The sequence below is a fragment of the Drosophila teissieri genome, chromosome 2L, assembly GCF_016746235.2.
Source record: "Drosophila teissieri strain GT53w chromosome 2L, Prin_Dtei_1.1, whole genome shotgun sequence".
Lineage (NCBI taxonomy): Eukaryota > Metazoa > Arthropoda > Insecta > Diptera > Drosophilidae > Drosophila > Drosophila teissieri.
In genome coordinates, this window is record NC_053029.1 from 7311632 (window position 1) to 7330017 (window position 18386).

General features: G+C 45.3%; 6 protein-coding genes across 7 annotated transcripts; 3 read left to right on the top strand and 3 right to left on the bottom strand.

The window, feature by feature from the left end:
- Window positions 1-141: 141 nt before the first annotated feature.
- LOC122620913 (protein gurken) lies at window positions 142-2648 on the bottom strand. Its single transcript, XM_043798597.1, has 4 exons — window positions 2479-2648; window positions 2089-2345; window positions 960-1577; window positions 142-784 (listed from the first exon to the last, which is right to left on the bottom strand). The coding sequence occupies exons 2-4, from the start codon at window positions 2156-2158 to the stop codon at window positions 585-587; spliced, it is 888 nt and encodes a 295-aa protein (XP_043654532.1). The 5' UTR covers window positions 2159-2345; window positions 2479-2648; the 3' UTR covers window positions 142-584.
- Window positions 2649-3089: 441 nt separating this feature from the next.
- Window positions 3090-6385, bottom strand: LOC122614283. Its single transcript, XM_043788830.1, has 2 exons — window positions 5318-6385; window positions 3090-5261 (listed from the first exon to the last, which is right to left on the bottom strand). Exons 1-2 carry the CDS (start codon window positions 6206-6208, stop codon window positions 3243-3245), a joined length of 2910 nt encoding a protein of 969 aa, XP_043644765.1. The 5' UTR covers window positions 6209-6385; the 3' UTR covers window positions 3090-3242.
- A 48-nt stretch (window positions 6386-6433) lies between these two features.
- LOC122614289 (DNA polymerase epsilon subunit 3) lies at window positions 6434-7197 on the top strand. The gene has a single exon (XM_043788843.1). It carries the CDS (start codon window positions 6537-6539, stop codon window positions 6921-6923), a length of 387 nt encoding a protein of 128 aa, XP_043644778.1. The 5' UTR covers window positions 6434-6536; the 3' UTR covers window positions 6924-7197.
- A 171-nt stretch (window positions 7198-7368) lies between these two features.
- LOC122611628 (DNA excision repair protein ERCC-5 homolog) lies at window positions 7369-11476 on the top strand. Its single transcript, XM_043784845.1, is given in 5 exon segments — window positions 7369-7558; window positions 7621-7796; window positions 7867-9460; window positions 9463-10022; window positions 10093-11476. Coding segments are annotated over 5 exon segments (3705 nt in total). The 5' UTR covers window positions 7369-7470; the 3' UTR covers window positions 11380-11476.
- On the top strand, window positions 11412-14497 carry LOC122611630. Its single transcript, XM_043784849.1, has one exon. It carries the CDS (start codon window positions 11545-11547, stop codon window positions 14242-14244), a length of 2700 nt encoding a protein of 899 aa, XP_043640784.1. The 5' UTR covers window positions 11412-11544; the 3' UTR covers window positions 14245-14497.
- LOC122611629 (beta-alanine-activating enzyme) lies at window positions 14495-18372 on the bottom strand. Of its 2 annotated transcripts, XM_043784846.1 has the most exons (6): window positions 17713-18372; window positions 17307-17645; window positions 16973-17254; window positions 16482-16915; window positions 15125-16425; window positions 14495-15065 (listed from the first exon to the last, which is right to left on the bottom strand). In XM_043784846.1, exons 1-6 carry the CDS (start codon window positions 17979-17981, stop codon window positions 14652-14654), a joined length of 3039 nt encoding a protein of 1012 aa, XP_043640781.1. In that variant the 5' UTR covers window positions 17982-18372; the 3' UTR covers window positions 14495-14651. The 2 variants fall into 2 exon arrangements, with proteins under 2 accessions (XP_043640781.1, XP_043640782.1); XM_043784847.1 differs by lacking the exon at window positions 17713-18372 and having other exon boundaries at window positions 16973-17250; window positions 17307-17472.
- Window positions 18373-18386: the final 14 nt, after the last annotated feature.

Here is an 18386-nt window from a genome sequence, read left to right on the forward strand (position 1 = left end):
AGCGTGCTTCACTCATATCCGGCGGCTGAAAAAAAAGAGAGATACGAGATACGATGAACCGCAGAAAGGAAACACTGTTTTGAATGTTTTAGTTCTGTTTCGAGTCGAGTCCCAATCCTCTTCTTTAATACACTACCAAAATAGTTTTTCTTTACAATATACACGATGTAACAGAGTGTTACAAAAAATAATCACTTGTCCTGGTAACTGGAGTAAGCGCTAAGATTATGTTCTAAGTACATTCTTAATATTTCGTAATGGTTAATTTAACGTAACAAAATGTTACTACAAACAAACTACAAAAGCTCCAACGAAAGCTTCAAAAGCGAAACAAACGAAACTAAGAAATGATAAAGAAAAGCAAATACTAACTGTGCGTCTTTTGCAACTAAATAGAAAATCCTACTAAGTACACTAAATGTATTCAATAAATTAAAGCGTTAATTTTACGCTGCGCAACGTAAAGAAAAATGGTCAACAAGAATTTGCCATCCAATAATGAGGCTTATATAGGTGAAACCAAATTGTTTCCAAATCTAATCAAATCTAAATCCAGAGGAGGACCTCTCCTCATCGAAGGTCTCTCAGCATCTGACAAAAAACCGCTGCTTGTGCAGGTGTAGTTGCTGCTGCTTCCGGCGATAATCCGGCACATTGCGGAGCATGAAAACGGCTGCGAAGAGCACGTAGAGTGACGACAGCATGATGAGTACGGGAAAGGAGAAGACGATGTGTGCCATCCGGACCTTCCGCTGTGCTGTTGGAGGCGAATAGACGTAGTCACCTGCAATGATCAATTATGATTATGTGGTTACCAACTACTGGGGACTTATAGATAGTAATAGTTAGTTTTGTATCTGGATGCCACAGAAATCCTTTCCAACCACAAGTCCATACAAGATCGGAAGAGACTTCTGTAGCAAGCCGGATGGATTACTTTGCTATGCAAGACCACCTACCATTCCAGCTCTTGTAGGCGCACCTCTCTCCATCGTAGTCGTTTACGCAGAGGCAGGAATGGAAGACTGTGTTGTTTACCATCGGATGCTGGAAGCAGTGGCCGCCGTTCAGGCAAAAGCTAGTATTGTAAGCTTCGCTGCAGGGCAGCATCTGAATCTCTGTCTCCTTGTCGTTCGGGCTGGGAGTTGTGGAGCCTGGCGTACTGGAGGAGCTGTGGTCAGGTGGCGGTTCTCCGGTGTGCGTAACAGTTTCGGGTGTTGTCACTGTCTCGGACTCAGTGATTGGTGTGCTGCTTGCGCTGGCAAACCAGGTCGCGGTACTGGATCCGATAATAACCGCATCCTGTTCAGGATCGGCGACATTGGAGTCGTCCGTGGTTGGCAGTTGGTCGCCAGTGTCCGGAGTAGTATCCGTATCGGGATGCAGTTGGTCTGCCTCCTCCTGAGCGGAAGCCTCCAGTTGCTTGCGCTGCAGCTCCAGGCGATTGAGCAACTCAACCGCAGTCTCCTGGATCTGCTGCTGCAGCTCGTGCGCATGCTCGTGCATGTGGCTGTGCTGATGCTGCACAATTTTCAGCGTATGCTCTCGGAGAAGTAAGATCCGGCTCGAACAACAATCTGCAGGATACAGAGGGGTGCGATTACAAAAAAAGGACATATCTACTGCATGCACAAAATGCTCAAAGATACAGATTCAATAACATTATAAAATTTATGTTCAAGTACAGAAAGCTTTTTGTAACAAATTTTTGAAATGATGGTAAATAAACAAATGATTTCTAGGGAGCTCTAGGCAAGTACGTTACTTTACAATATACATAATTTTGATGAATCCCAAACAAATCTTTAAAGATAATCTACAAATCTATTTTTCAAAGTTTACGTTATTCAGGTTAGACTTTTTTGTCATTTAATAGTTAATACAAAATAAGAGACAATTTTCAAGAAAGTTTGAATGAATTAGCATTAAAAATATCATAGACTCGTCAGCACTGCCAATATTTTAGCTGTGCTTTGTTTTAGCTGTTTTTTATGTTTTCGACGCTAGATATAGCTATTTTTGTTAGAGAACCTGGCAATACTGGCGCAAAATTGGAATCAAAAAATCAGATGGGGATTATGTACTTACCTGTGACGGCGACAATTGTTGAGAGCACGAAAATTACTTTGAAAATCCGAGTAAATGGGATTTGCATCATTGGAAAACGCTTGGGGCGCTCCGAAAAATGTTGGCTGGCTGGACCGATTGTCCACCACTAGGAAAACTGAGTCAATGAAGGGGTCTAAACGATCGAGGGATCGGGCGGCGTGCTGGCCGCAAATGCAATTTGGCGTCGCAACAGAAGCTGAAACATACTACACACTTGCATCTCCTTGTGGATTTTACTGCAAAATAAAAATAGAACATTTTAGCGCCTCCACATTTTCTGTCGCACGAACGAGCACACACACGACACAAAAAAAAATAGCATTCAAATTTGGTGATCCAAAAGCTTTTTATAGATTATCATAGACGTACTGGAGCTGCTATATCGCCTATGGAAGGCTTCGACATTATAAATATAATTATTATAATGACTCGTGAATCATTTTATATATCGGGCAAGTAATTAATTAGTTAATCTAAAGAGCAGCACGCGCGGGAAGCGGGCTCTTCTCTGCTCCACTTTGATTTTAGGTCTTGTTGCGCGCACGTCGGAAAAGAGACTGAGGAAAACAGAGCCAGAGAATCAGATGGACCCCATCCCCACATTGGCATTGGCATGCGCCATGAATGAAATCGATCGGTGAGCGGGGAGAACAAAGAGAGCGCCTGCAAAGAGATGCGATTGCGACGGATAATGGTGCCAAAGAATCATATGGATATGCTAAGAGCTGCAAAACCGCCCTCCCATTAACAGTTATTGAATTTGCTAACGGCACTTTTCACTGCATACTTCTGGGGCAGGATAAAGATGTGTTACTCGCTGAACTTAACTGATAAGGTTCTAAACGAAAATACAAAAACTTCGTTTTGAAGAAATTGTAAAGATTCTTATTTATATATAAACAGAACTTGTTCAAGATTGTTGAAATTTAATCAAATATACAGGTTACTGTAACCAATGATAATAAAAAATGCTGCTTTCCTTTTTCAGACATTAATTTAGTTAATTTATTGCTTAGATTTATGCTTATCAACGAGTACAAGACTCTAATTAGATATCAACTAATATCCCAGTAGAATTTGAACTATTACGCGCACTTGATAAAAAATAAATTCAAAACAATGGCAACTGCACATTAGATTTGTGGTTCCAGCGGAGCAGCTCCCAAGTGCCTGTTTCCCAGGAAATCCAGTTCAGAACACTGACTGATAACGCGGCCGATGTCCTGAGGTTGGAGACACAACGGAGCATTGCCCGCCGACGGTGGCAACTGTTCCAAAGTCTCCTGCTGCAGCTTCGCCGCCAAGGAGCGGCGCACCAATCTCTCCACAAAAGTGCACAGCACTTGGCCGAGCATCGTTAGGGCCAGCGGCTGGGAGACGCCAGGCGGAGATTCCTCCGGTTCCAGTGTGATATTAATGTCCTTGCACATTTCCTGGACCAGCGGCAAGGCCGAATCCAAGTGCTTCGGAGGAGGTAGATAAAGTAGTTGGCGATGGTTCACCATTTGAAGAGATACACTTGCTGAGTTAGTTTCCCTGTGGGCTTGCGAATGAGGTTTGTCCACACCCAGCACATCGATGAACTCCTTATCCCGCACCTTTTGATCATGCCCAAGCAGACGTTCAGATTGCTTGGTTATCCAAGCTTCCAGCCGATTGTCGGAGCTGAGAGTGCTGTAGGCCGATAGTTGCGGTTGAGGCTCGCCCTTGAGTTGCGCCTGAATACGGTGAGCCAGTTGCTCCTCGGCGCTCAGTTTTTGTTTTCTCTTCATCTGCGTGCCAGGTAACACATCTTTGAGAGGTGGCGTATAACCATGCACCCTGGCGAACGCCACTATCTCCCGTAAACTCCAGTAGTGTTCCTTCCCACTAATATTAAGCTGATGCAGCTTGTGATGCTGCATCAGACTGCGACGGAGGAGACGTGCCCGCAAGTACTCAAAGCAACGTTGTTTCAGAGCAGTTTGCTTGTGGAACGCGTCGAGGCTTATGCATGTGAAAGGGTGCTCTTTCTGCTGATCAATCGCCGTAAGCGGCAGACGGCGCAGGAGGAACTCCACAGCACTGCGCATGTTTCGGAATTGGGCACTTCTAAAGACATGCTCCAGCCTTCGGGGTCGCGGTTGTAAGGAAGTGTCCACAAGTGGAGGCAACAGCATTAGCTTTTCCTCCACCTCGCCGCTCATGTTGGCGTACCCATGATCATGCTGCATGCACTGCAGCATATGCCATCGCGTTTCTGACGGTGGCTTAAGAAGACTCAATTGTGGTTTCAGCAGGGATTGTTGCTTCGCAGCCTGCTTAAGCTTCCGCTGCAAAGGATCAATAATGTACAGCTTTCCTGCTCTCTGAAACACAACATTCTTCTTGCCCTGCTGATGGCCATTGGGCACAGGCTTTATTGGAGGCCGATCCGGCGAAGATTCCTGCCACGCTCTTTGGGGAGACGCCGGTGGATAGTGCTTCACTGGCGAAAACTCGTGCCGCTGCCTCTCTGACAAGGATTCCTGCCTAGGACTTCTGCCGTTTACTGGTAGATAGACCACAGAAGGCTTTGAAGCGCTGACGGGAGCCGCATTTAACCGAAGTTGAGCCCTAGGAGGCGTTGATGGAGTGGGCGGCTGCTTTCTAGGACTGTAGCTTAACTTCAGGGGCTCAGAAACCAGCACCGTTGGTTCAATTTTCTCAATGTCGTCGCTGAGTTCAATTTTGTTGATGCCAGCAAACAGATTATCATCCAGTTCCTCCTTATTTTGAGTGAAGGAAATAGTGCGCGGTTTGCACGACTCCCCAGGAAATGCGAAAATCGAAGGCTCTAAAAGATGCGGAGCAGCAACAGGGTGAGCAGGAACAACAATTTTCTTCTCAGGGGAAGTAGGAGGTTTGACACTTTTCTGTTTCGTTAACGCCTGTTTCGCTCTCAGCCATATTTCCACAGTAGTCTCAGCACCCATCGTGTGTAGTCCACACATTGTTTTATCCAGCACCACTGTATGCATCAGTTGCACGGGCTTCTGCTGCAAGTGCTCTTGAAAGAATAACTGGATGCGCATCGGAAACTCCCCCCAACCATGTCGGTTGAGCTGAAAAGGAGGACTGTGCACGTCCACAATGTCGTTTGGTCGGTATGACGGATGCAGGTGGAAGCGCACCTAAAAATGCCAAGAACGCACTGAATCACTATGAACGTTTTTTGAAAATCACTTACCTTTTTAATGTACTTTTCCAGTGGTTCAGGTAGATCTTTGCCTTGCACATAGACCAACCACTTATAGGTTAAAGCTGGACCACCTGTGGCATTTTCTCGAGAGCCATCGCCAATGTACTTGGAGGTATTACCCACCACAAAATTGAACTTGTTCTTGTTATTAAGCCGCGAGGCATTAAGCTCCAGTTGTTTTTCGTGGGCCTGCCGACTGGTGCACGGCTGCTCGTCCTCCAACTTAACGGAAACGGGAGGTTCCTGCTCTGGCTGATCTTTGGAATCCTTGGAGTGATCGGTTACGATGCCTTGCTCCTTGATCTTCTGTTGTCGTCTTCGCTCCGCACGACGATGAGCAGGATTCCTTAGTCTGATGGTTTCTTTGGCCAAGGTGGCCGCCGTGCGCTCTGGCAAATGATTCTGGATGGGAACAGGGCGCTTGCCAACGATTTTTTTGATGGCTGGATGCAGTGGCAGCTGCGGTACGGATACGTCGTCCCCAAAGAGGCTGTCGCCACGGACCTTGGCAACGTCCGCACCAGTGAGGGGAACCTGTTGCTTCCGGTAGTATTCGCTGACCACCTGATAGCGCAGTCTGTCCAACAGTTGTCGTCCCTGCAGCAGTCGTCGGTCGATTTCGGCCAACTGCTCGACCTTCTGAGAGATTTCGCGCTGGAACTCCAGCCGAAGGAGCTCCCGGATGCGCTGAAATTTGTCGGACGACGTTGGCATCTCCTCTGCCTGTTCTGTCTTTGCACGCTTGTGCTGAACGGGCGACTTGCCCTCCGGACGGGTTTCGTCCTCATCCTGGCTAGAGACTTCCGTTTGCTGATAATCTGGATCGTGGTACTCGCTGTGCCTGCGTTTTTTTGGCGGCGTCGCCTGTTGCTGGTCCATGTGCGTGGTAGCTGGCTCACGCACAGGACTCGTATCACGTGAGTTCGGAGGGGAACAGCTTCAAGTTGGGCCCGAAACGCTCCGTGCACATTTATGCCGGGGTAATTGGCTGTTATTTATAAAAATGTGTAAACAATTGATGCGAACGAGGCGGCGCAAACAGAATTGAGTGGAGGAGTTGCCACATCGTGGGTGGAGATGCGTGCACGCTGGCCTTGTCCAACACTGGCTGGCCAGCTGTTTACTCTTTACGCGGGAAGCAGCGACGCCTAAACTCCACGGGAAATAAGAAGTGCCCACCAAGTAAAAGCAGATAAGCCGGAGCAAAATGGTCGAGCGCATCGAGGATCTTAACCTGCCGAATGCCGTGATTGCGCGGCTCATCAAGGAATCCCTGCCGGAGTCTGCCAGCGTCAGCAAGGAAGCGCGAGCAGCGATCACCCGAGCGGCATCTGTGTTTGCCATCTTTGTGACATCCTCGTCGACGGCGTTGGCCCACAAGCAGAACCACAAGACCATCACGGCCAAAGATATTCTACAGACCCTCACCGAGCTAGACTTCGAGAGCTTTGTGCCCTCCCTGACGCAGGATCTCGAGGTCTATCGCAAAATGGTGAAGGACAAAAAGGAGAGCAAGGCCAGCAAGAAGGACTCCAGCACCGCCGAAAATGCCAACGCCACTGCCGCAGCAGCCGCAGAGGAAGCTGCAGAGTGAAGACGAATATATGAGAATATATTCGGATCAATTATCCTCTTTAGTCCTTAAGAACAAAGCTAGTATTAAGCATAAACAAAGAACATTAGACCTAAGAAGTATCTAAGCACGTCACTTGTGTTATGTCGCTTTCCCTAAAGGCTAAAGTACGTTAGTAAACGATTGTTTCCATTAATTTGGGTTTGTAATGTGACAGCAATGATCAAAAAGTGGAAGAAAATAAATTATGAATACTCTACACTTTTTATTGCTAATAATTAGTTTGAAATTTTAATCCAGTTTGATCTAGTTTTTTATGGGCCTAATCGGAATAATATTAAACAGGTGTCAGAATGCTATTTAGTTTCTTTCAGGTATTATTTGTTCATATTTATTGTGATCAGGAAATCACTATTTTGAAAATCACCACTTTGCGCATCTCAGGTAAAAGTCCACGTGCTCTTTTCAACACTAGAAGCAGCTGTTTAAAAAAGCGCGTCTTGTCGCAACAAAAAGTTTAGTTATCTATTATTTTGCATGTTTTATACAATAAATATTTTAGTGGAAAATGGGAGTTACGGGCTTGTGGAAGCTCATTGAGCCTTGTGGCAAGCCAGTGCCCGTAGAGACTTTGGAGGGTAAAATCCTGGCAGTGGGTAAGCATCGATTTCGCCACCTAATGAAATACTTGCTGATTTGGATTCTGTTTATCCCGCAGATATATCCATTTGGTTGCATCAGGTTGTGAAGGGCTTTCAGGACAACAAGGGCTCAGCCCTGAGTAATGCCCATTTACTGGGTCTGTTCCATCGCCTCTGTAAATTGCTATACTATCGTGTGCGACCGGTTTTCATTTTCGATGGATGCGTGCCGCAGCTCAAAAAGGACACCATTGTGAGTTACTATAGTGCATTTTACGGAGATTGACATTCCAAATAAAATCCTCTCTATGTTACTCTTTCAGGCACGTCGTCAGCAGCAGAGGAATAAGCTCAGCAATGAAGCTGATCGCATTCAGGCGTTGCTTCTACAATCCCTGGCCAAAGAAAAAGTAGTGCAGCAAGCGCTGGGCAAGAATGCGGAGCTACTGCTAAAATCTCCGGTTAAGCGTCCGCCTCCAGCCAAGAAGAACGACGAGGATGACTTGTTCAAGCTGCCCGAACTGCCGGCTGCATCGGAGGGGCAAGACAATCACGGTGAAAGCGAGCAGGACACCAGTGCCAGTGCCTCAGACAGCTCCTTTGACGAGTCAACCGCTCGACACTCTTACAACTCCAGTTTACAGGCCATCGATGTGAAGAGCCAGCACTTTCGGAATCTCCCAGCCGATGTGCGACACGAGATCCTCACAGACATCAAGGAGACGCGCAAGCAGTCGTCGTGGGGCCGCCTACACGAGTTGCCCGCCCGCAGCGATGACTTCTGCTCCTTTCAGATGAAGCGACTCCTAAAGCGTCGAGCCGTTCAGGAGAGCTTAGAGCAGGCGGAACAGGAGATGGGCGGACATACGCTGACCTATGCAGAGTTGTGCGACTTCTTCAGCGAGGAGGGCATACTCACCCCAACTGCCATTGAACAGTGCACCCGACAAATCAGCTCAGATGAGCACACACGATTCCTGCTGGTCAGGGATCTTAAGAAGAAAGCTATGGAAAGCACCAAGCAGGAGGTTAAAATGGAGATGATTGAGGAGGTACCCGCGGAGGAGGATGAGAAGCCAAGCACTTCCACCAAGAAAGAGCCAGTGGAAAGGTTAGACCTAGGCACGGAGTTCGATGCGGATTTGGCCAAAGCACTGTCTATGTCAATGGAGGAGACCAAGGTGTACGATGAAAAGGACTACGAGTACGACTCGGACCAAGAGTTGCGCCTCAACCGAGCTCAAACCAAGCAGTTGCGCCATGCGGCCAAAGGACCTGCACGGGCATATATGATTGAGTACGGCGGAATGAACGAAGAGGAGGTTGGCAACATTATGGAGGCCACTCAGTTGAATGACACTCAAAGCCTTGAGAAGTTGTTTGAGACCACCACAGTCCAGACCGACATCGCTGACAACTCGATTGAGGAGGCCAAACTTATTTCACAAGCTATTGAAGAAAGCAAACAACTCTCCCAAGCGATTGAGGAAAGTAAGAGGAATCTTAACGAGGATAAGGTGGAGATTGTAGATACTGATACTGACTCAGACTTGGAAGAAGTAATGGAAGTTCAAGAGCGAGGTAAAAGCAAAAAGAATCTTGAGATTTGTGTTGACATCACTGAGGGCCAAGGGGACTCCAACGATCTGTTTGCGGATATATTCGAAGGTGCAGAGACAAATAGAATTGAGAAAAGCGATGAGGAAGACGATGACTTCATAGAAGTAAAAGACAGTGAGGAACTAAAATTGGACTCTGAAGACGAAGCTAAAGCACTCCCGAATAAAAGTATTCAAGAAATTAATGAAGGGAAGCCGTCCGTTGATGAAGTTATCGAAGTAAAAGATAGTCAAGAAACGCTTCCAGCAGAAGTTAATCTCAAACCTGATCTAGACTCAATTTTAAATGATCTGAAGAAGAAACCGCTGCAGTTAAGAATATTCAACTAAGCATAAATGATGAAGCAAAACCAAAACCAAAGGTTGAACTCAGCTCTATATTGGATGAGCTAAAAATAAAGATGGCCGACGTTAAAAACATCAGTCTGGATCACGTGAAATTAAGCAATAGTGCCCCTATTGTACTGTCCTCCGACGACGAAAGTGCCCTGAAATCCTCGAAAATAGTTCCGAAGGACGAGTTAATCGAGCTGTGCGACAGCGACGATAATAAAAACAATCGCATATCTCCAAACAAAACGCCCAGCAAAAACAAATCCATAAAGGACTTTTTTGAGACCAGTTACGTGATCAAGCGAACGCCCGACAAATCGCCAGCGACAAATGAAACATCACCGGGAACACCCAAGACCCCGCAACCGTTTTTCAGGAAGAGAACCCCAAAGTCCGGACGTAAAAGAGCTAGTGATGCCAATGAGGACAGTGATGAGGAAGTTTCGCCCACTAAAAGGTCCAGTAAGGCCTCGAAATCGCTCTTCGAGCCAAAGGAGCCGGAAAAAGAAAAGACTGTAGATCCTGAGGTATGTATTGTACATATTCATTTGCGAGAGTCTCTAAGTATTTAATTTAAATAATGTTGTATCCTTACAGGATCTTATCAAAGATGCAGCAGAGGCCCTCAAATCGCAGAAGACCTCAGAAGAACTGCAAGAGATGGCTACCAACCTAGCCCAGGAGCGAAAGGAACTTGAAATCGAGCGGAACCGGCAAGACCGAATGGGCATGTCCATCAGCCAGCGCATGAGTATCGACTGCCAGGAGCTGCTACGCCTTTTCGGCATCCCGTACATTGTCGCCCCCATGGAGGCGGAGGCGCAGTGCGCCTTCCTCAATGCCACCGATCTCACCAACGGCACCATTACGGATGACAGTGATATTTGGCTCTTTGGTGGACGAACTGTCTACAAGAACTTCTTTGCACAAAACAAGCACGTGCTGGAATTCCGAGCGGAACAGATAGAGCAAACGTTTAACTGCAACAGGGGTAAACTAATTCAGTTGGCCTGTTTGGTTGGTAGTGACTACACTACAGGAATTCATGGCATTGGTGCTGTAACAGCCCTGGAGATATTGGCCTCCTTTTCCGGACAGGATGCGAATGGGCCAGGTGTCTGCAATCAATCGGTGTTACAAACGCTAACAAAGTTCCGCGACTGGTGGCAAGCACACAAGAGCAGCAATCTTCCACCTGGCAGCTCGGCTCGCCATTCGCTCAGCAAAAAACTGAAGAACATCGAACTGCACGAGGGTTTCCCCAGCGGTGCAGTGGTGGAGGCATATTTAGCGCCCACGATCGATGACAATCGTGATGCATTTAGCTGGGGCACGCCGGATGTGGAATCAATACGGGAATTCACGCGAAAATCTTTCGGCTGGACTACTTCCAAAACGGATGACATTCTGATGCCCGTTATGAAGAAAATTAACGAGAAGAAGATACAGGGTTCCATACGCAACTACTTTACGGCAAAGAGTGCACTGCGAGTTCAACAACCGCTCGTCAGCAAACGTGTCCAACTGGCCATCGATAAGATGTCCGGGAAGATCGATGAGACGCCGGAGAAACCAAAAAAGGTGGCACGCACAAGACGGACAAAGGCAGCTCCGCCAACAGATGCTGATTTAGCCTACGCGGAAGTCGAGGCGAAAACAGCTCGCCCCAAACGCGGCAAACGAAAAGCTGCACCTGAATCGGAAGTTGTGGATGGGGAACTGCCTTCCACATCGCAGTCAGCGCCGAAGCCTGAGAAGTGTCCTCGAATACCAAACACCGTTGAAGTTATACCACAGAGGGAAAAGGACCTGGAGCAGATGCGCCTAAACAAAGCAAAGGCAGCAGAGATACTTAAGAAGTCAGCAAAAGCCAATAAAAAATAGGCTTAACAAATCTATTAAATACAAATTTATAGAAACCATCTAGTGAAGTTTGCATCGCTTTTGTATTTAGTTTTACAGCAACCTTGACAAGCTACGTCATTTTTTTTTTTATTTCTTTCTTTATGTTGTATAATTACTTAAGATCACTATTAGTGGAACTTTAAGATGATTTTGAAACGAAATAATGGACGACCAGCAGCCTACCGTTTATATAACAAACACCTTATTATGAAGGGTTTTAGGAGGCGAAGGACGAAAGCGATTGAACTCCAAGAATGCCTAAACGAACTTTTAAGTAAAGATGGCAATTTAATTCACAGGATCCGAATGATGTCCATGCATAGAACCCGATCCATTCTAGCTGAATCCATTAAATTGCTACGGCGACGAAATCGTAAGCATGAAAGAAATTATCTGCGAGATGAACACAATGACAGAAAACTGAAGTTACTATTAAAAAAATTATTTGATCATAAGACACATAGTTTATATCTCAAAAAAATGTTAGCAAATCTGAAGATTCAAATTAATGAGCATGATTGCAGTAATATTGCAGAAATTTTAAAGTCACATCTAAAAGTAATGAGAAAATTAACCAAAGGCAACTTAAAAGAAGCTGAAGAATGTTATAATGTTGCACGCCAATTGCGGTATATGAGTAGAAGTAGGTCTACAAGACGCAAACCAAAAAAATCCTTTGAAAAATCCATATGGATTTTCTTAAATTCACTAAAAACCCAGAAGAATGTGGAAACAACAAAGATAATGAATAACAATAAAAAAGAATCCTACACGGTGAACAAAAAACGAAATTTATTTGATTTGGGGGAGGATCCTAATGAAAAGCCACGTAAAAAACGTATTCATAAGCAACGCATTTTACGGCCAAAACAATTAGGCGCAATGAACTTTGATTTAATGAAGGATTCAAATGTAGTTTCTCAAAAAAAGAGCACTCATAACATAGCATCAAGGCTAAAGGTTAAAGTTTATCCCCGAGAAAAGACCCAAACATACAATACAGCGGACAGAGAAACAACACCTTATACAGATACAGATTTAAAACAAGCAGATAAAGAAGAAAATCAGCAGGGAACCTGGAGAAAACCCCCCTATACCGACTCAAAAATACTTAAAGGTAGAGTCAAAAAGAGGATGAAAAATAAAAAAGTCTCGAAATTGAAAAAGGAATTTACGTTAACAAATGCAACGATTGAAGACGAATCCTTGCAAAAGGATCAATCGGAACAGATAGAGAAGGAGAATCATACAAAAAATGATCTTACTAAGTTTCCAAAATCTTCAAATCTTAACAATATACAAAATTTCTCAACATACGAAAAATTGAAATCTGCGTACCAAGTGGAAACTTTAAAACCATTGGGAAAAAGTTATGTTCTTAATAGAAAAAATAAAATAGGTACATCTGATGAAAGCCTAGCCAAGAACCAGAAGATGACTGTATCGAAATATTTCGACATCAAATCAAAGTTGAATCCTGTTTTAAGCGCATCTGAGATATCTCAAACAAACTCCTTTTCAGTGGCAAAACCGAAAGTTTATTCCTCGTTGAAATCATTGGATAGCGTAACAAAAGATTCAGCACAGCTACCCATGTCATCAATGGCCACAACGATTATCAATCGCTTATTCGAAGAAAAGCCAATAGCTTCGGATGAACCAAAAAGATTTCACAAAACAATGGACGCCACAAAAATGTCAGCAAACAGTTTTCTGGCAACGATTTCTAAGATCAAGGCCTCGGATTGGATAAGTGCGGTGTGGAACGATTTGCGGGGAAAGTATAAAGAGTGGTCGTCGTATGTTAAAACGCCCGAGGATGCTCACAAACTGAAGGAAATTCTCAAGTGGCGCTACATTCAAAATGTTCAAAAGGTCTTGTACAATCATGTCAAGCTTCTCAAGATCGATTCAGACGGTGGACGATCAGAAACAGAGAGCAGAAAATCTGTTATGTCCAGTAGGGCCATTCGCTCCAGCTTCCGAATACCAACTAACTTTGTATCTTTGGGAGTCAAAAGGGCATCTAGCACAGACATTTCGACGCTCAGACAAACGCACGACGCCTTTGTGCGATCGCAAATGGATACGTTGAAGTCTGGCGCTTTTGACAAGGATGTGGAGCAAATGGAGCACATGATCATGGGTAGACAGGTACCCATAAGTGCGGAGGAAGTTGAAATCTTTAAGAAATATAAAAGTGACCCTCAGCACTACAACGTATTGATACTAAACTTCGGTAAACACATTTCGGATGAAAAGTATGAGGAATTGTTGCCAGTTCTGGAGAAGAATTTTCAATTTATAAGCGAACAATTAGTGGCACTTTCAAGGGAAAGGAGGGTTCAGAAAATGCAAGCCAAAATCGAAATGCAAAGAGCAGAAGAGGAAGTAGCATCAAAAATATCTGGTGAAAGCTACACCATAGATCGTACAGACTTAAGTGAATATCTGGAGAAAAGGAGGGACTGGTGGGCAGCCTACATAGCCAAACAGGCCAGGACTCCTACAGAGATGCTTTTGGACGAAGCCCGGTATCAGAAACGAATGGACCAGCTGGCCAAAAAGAGGGAAGAGCGCGAGCAACGAAGACTACAACAGCAGCGGATTCACAAAAAGAGGAGATCACTTAGTGCCCAATTCAGAGCTCCAAGGCAAACGCACCGCCAGCGACAAGCCATGGAGGATATTAAGGAGAAGCTGGAGGGCAGGAAGTCGAAATGCTCGCTAACATCATTGTGCTGTCGGCAATGCAGCAGGTGCGGCTTGATCTGGATACAGAAGTGCTCCGAAGATTCCGACGATAGCTCAGCAGAACACATCTGTCAAAATGTAGACGTATGATAGGTCTTAGGATATGTACAAATTCCGTGGGAAGATCTTATTTTGTGGTGGTACAGAAGTCTCTCTCCACCAAATTCTAACCGAATGTTTGAATGAATTTGGTGAAGAGAGATTTTTCTACTACCAAGGATTGTTATAATTTGAATGTGTGAGGTGCAACGAAAGTGTAGGAATAACTTTTAACCATTTCCAAAAACAAACAAAAACACATGGAATATGACGTAACATTTATAATATGTATATACTCTAACAAAATGGCATTCTTATTCTAATTAAATTGTAGTCATACAAGTAAATTCTGTATCTTCATTGGACATTTGGTATACAGATATTAAGGCACGTATTTCTATATTAATATTAAACTACAAGTTGGCTGTAATTGGAAATGTATCAGTTTCAGTTAATATCTAGATGCCCAGACAGTAAAGGAAGTTGTCCCGACATCCCACGAAAACACGACGCAGGTCCTCAATAAAGCATGCGCTGGAAAACACTTGACCGGGCAGTTTATCCGACCACTGAATCTCGCCATTTCTAAAGTTCATCAGCATGACGCGTCCATCGGTGGCGGCGCACCAAACCAGAAGACCGTTCGGTTGCACTGTGAGCAGAGTTGGCGTGGCATAAACGGGTGCACCCACATTGACCTTCCAGTGGAGCTCGAAGTCAACAGATTTGCCACCCGATCCGGTTTTGCATCGCAGGCAATACACATGTTGGTCTATACAACCAAAAACGGCAAAGGAATGTCCCATAAAAGTCGGTGGGGTCTTGACCACCAGCGAAGAGAAAATGTTTCCTTCTGTGCTGAAGGTAGCCAGCTAAAGATTGCAATTGTTATGACCAAGTTTGAAATTGGGAACAGAAAAACACTACTCACAATTTTACCATTGCCCACATGACAGGCATGGACTCGACCAGCCACTTCCGCGCTTAGAAAAATACTGGACATGGACTCCAAAAGAACAGGTGTGGAGAATACGGGCTCCCTAAATTTCTGCGTCCACTCCACTGAGCCATCGGTGATGGCCACGCGCGAGTAGCTGCCATCCAAGGTGCAGACTATCAGCGACTGTTCCCTTGGCAGCTCCAGAGGGCTCGCGAAGATCGGCTTTTCACCGATCCTTAGGCACCACAGCACCTCCTGCCGCTCGGCTGACAAGCAATAGACATTGTAGTCATCCGCATAGCTGCATACTATAATTCGACGACCATCGGCGGTCAGCATGGGCTGCGACTTAATCATGCCCCCAATTCCAACGCGAAATACAATGTCACCAGTTTGGGGATTAAAACCGTAGAGACATCCATCGTAGCAGCCCACCATAGCGAGCTGCTCGCTAAGAAACGTAACCTTACACTCGATACGGTCGGGAAGTTTGACTGCACTGTACTCGCTGCCCGTCTGCGGATTAAGAGTACGAAGAATTTTCGAATGTGCGCCCACGCAGATGAAGCGGCCCTCGTATTCGGTCACTGGGGAGTCTATGCACTTTTCGAAGTTTACCTTCCAGTAAAACTGAAGCTTGAGCACCGGCTGTTCGATACGTTTAATTATCAGACCTTGGCAGGACGAGGCAACAACCGCTGGCTCAACATTCTTCCGCTTGGTGTTGTTGGCCACCAGCTTGGCTGTGTCCAAGAACCTTAGCACTGTGCGCAACGGAATGTTCTCATCCAGTAGCATTTCGAACAAGTGGCGTTGCTCGTCATCGATGCACATTTGTAGACCAATCTCTCGGCAAATTGTGATGGCATGGAACGATGTGCCACCCGCCTGGCGAAAACTTAAGTCATAGCCACAGGGAGCAGCGTCTTCAAGTCGCTGCTTTTTTGGTAAGTTATCATCAGGCTCTTCCACACATTCCAGCCTATCGTGCAGATAACTCTTTAAAATTTGCTGAGCTGGCTGAGCAAGGGGAATGCACATCTTGAGGAGCTGTTGCTTGTCCAGTTTGCCGTGTACGTTACACGGAAAGTGTTGTAGATAGACAAATCTATCTGGCTGTTCGGCAATCGATACCTTGGAAAGGATATCAAAGGTCTGGACGCGTTGATCAACTCTAGTTTTTGCCTCTAAAGAGCGAATGCAGCAAATAAGTTTCTGCAAGTCTTCGAGCCACAGGCATGTAGTCAATTCAGCGCTTGGCAGACATTTTTGAATTTTTCGAGTGATTAAACCTGCATATTTGTAAAAAATTAATATTATATTGACTGAAACGATTTGGAAAACTTACCCAAGCTAATACGATTACCAGCTCGCTTTACCACATCGTTCGATCTCTCGCTGTAGAACAATGTGCCATCCTTCTGTTGCGTGACCAGATCTCCTGTCGCCCTGAAACAAATGCCTGGATCGTCTTTTGAAGCATTTGCCTGATCATCAACTTCTGGGATATAGCAGCGACGCTTGGCACTGCCCAGAAAGAGCTCTCCTTGCTGCGAGGGTTCATCGCTTTGAGATTCAATCCGCAGAATAGTGTCCTTTTCAATAGGAGTTCCCAAAGGCACAGGTGATTGTAATGACTGAACAATGTGCAGGAGGCTCCAGCAGGATATTTCTGTGATTCCATATATGTTGCATATGTGTTTCTGCATCAGGACACTCGGATTCATCCAAGTTACGAGCTCGGCATTGCTGGGAAATGGTTCGCCACCAAGAAGCAGTACTCTGAAAACGATGCCTATTTCATAATAAAGATCAAATAACATATATATCAAAAATCACCTCAATGAACTGGATCTGCTTAGCACTCGCTCTCTGATAGAAGAAGCTCCAAATTGCCGAAACAGAGATGGAGTCATCTGCAGGATGGTGATACCCGGCGTGGTCAGGTTGTCGGGGAACAGGGCACCTAGCACCTTACTAGGGGAGTCCCTCATGGAGTGACGACTGGTAAGTAACGTAGCTCCATTTTGAAGAGCTAGGAAGAACTCCACCACGAAGGGATCGAATGTAATGGGTGTGCCAAGGTAAATGATGTCGGCCATGGAGACGTTTAACTTCTGGCTTGGGGGCATAGTGGTCAGTTTGGGTTTTGGTATATCCAGTGGATATTTACCTGAGCCCCACTATGTTGGGTGCAATGCATTCGTAGGGCACATGTACGAGCTTAGGCTTTCCCGTAGTGCCCGTCGTGGAGATGGTGTAGCACATATTGGCGGGCAGCGGCTTCTTGGCCTGTACAGCATGATCGGCGGATTTCGACTTTACGGTGTACAGCTTGCAGTCCTCTTTAAACACCAAGATGCTTCCCAGAAATGTAAAGTATAAGGGTGCAACGGTCAAATGTTTGTTGACCAAGAGGTAGTCCACACCGGCCGTGCTCATCTGTACGTACAGATCATGGGAGAGCATCATCTTATCCGTGGGAAAGAAGTAGCACTTGTTATTGAGGATTCTGGATGATTATAATTTTTAGTTTATATGATAGTAACAGAGTAACCCACATAATTAAGTACTCTTACGCTAAAATCATAAGAGAAGAGGCCGGCGTGTGCTCCGTGACTCGTAGTGCAATTCCTGCTCCGGCTGGGACCTTGTTCATGCGCAGAAAATTAACCAAAACCTGGATCTGTTCTGCAGCATCGCCGTATGTCACGATCGTGTCCTTGGGCTCCATGCGGCTTATCAGGAAAGGAACATCCTTGAACGCTCGCAGTTTGTTGATGTCGTAAAGCTTGTCCGTCTCCTCAGATTCACTTAGGTCCGCATCTGCTGGAATGTTAGTCCCCATGTTCTGAGGGGAATGATCGTGTCCTGGTGATGAATCTGCCGACAATTCAGGATTCGTCTCAACAGATGCAATTTTTTTGTTTGTTTACAAAACACGTTAAAATGTATGGTTAAATGGTTTCCCAGCTAAATGGCGTCGTCCATTCACAATTACAACAAATAATGTGCAGCAATCGTGCTAGTGGAAACAGAGTGTTGTTTCCCAAAAACACATATCATTTAATCCGTAAACAAAATTAAAAGAAAATAATAATAACTACATATATTGTATAGCCGGTAATCGATATCAACAATCGAAACAGCTGTTCGTCTGTGGATGGGATGTAAGCGATAGGCAATTACCTCAACTTTGGCGCGAAAAAACAGAATTCAAAAAGTAAGCTATGTTGCCTAATTTTAAAATATT

Coding starts and splice junctions, on each gene's coding strand:
- LOC122620913 (XM_043798597.1), bottom strand. CDS start 2,158: ATGATGCAAATCCCATTTACTCGGATTTTCAAAGTAATTTTCGTGCTC. Junction 1,578..2,088: donor AACAATTGTCGCCGTCACAG/GTAAGTACATAA, acceptor TGTATCCTGCAG/ATTGTTGTTCGAGCCGGATC. Junction 785..959: donor CGCCTACAAGAGCTGGAATG/GTAGGTGGTCTT, acceptor TGATCATTGCAG/GTGACTACGTCTATTCGCCT.
- LOC122614283 (XM_043788830.1), bottom strand. CDS start 6,208: ATGGACCAGCAACAGGCGACGCCGCCAAAAAAACGCAGGCACAGCGAG. Junction 5,262..5,317: donor TGGAAAAGTACATTAAAAAG/GTAAGTGATTTT, acceptor TGGCATTTTTAG/GTGCGCTTCCACCTGCATCC.
- LOC122614289 (XM_043788843.1), top strand. CDS start 6,537: ATGGTCGAGCGCATCGAGGATCTTAACCTGCCGAATGCCGTGATTGCG.
- LOC122611630 (XM_043784849.1), top strand. CDS start 11,545: ATGATTTTGAAACGAAATAATGGACGACCAGCAGCCTACCGTTTATAT.
- LOC122611629 (XM_043784846.1), bottom strand. CDS start 17,981: ATGGGGACTAACATTCCAGCAGATGCGGACCTAAGTGAATCTGAGGAG. Junction 16,916..16,972: donor AGCAGATCCAGTTCATTGAG/GTGATTTTTGAT, acceptor CATCGTTTTCAG/AGTACTGCTTCTTGGTGGCG. Junction 16,426..16,481: donor TGGTAATCGTATTAGCTTGG/GTAAGTTTTCCA, acceptor ACAAATATGCAG/GTTTAATCACTCGAAAAATT.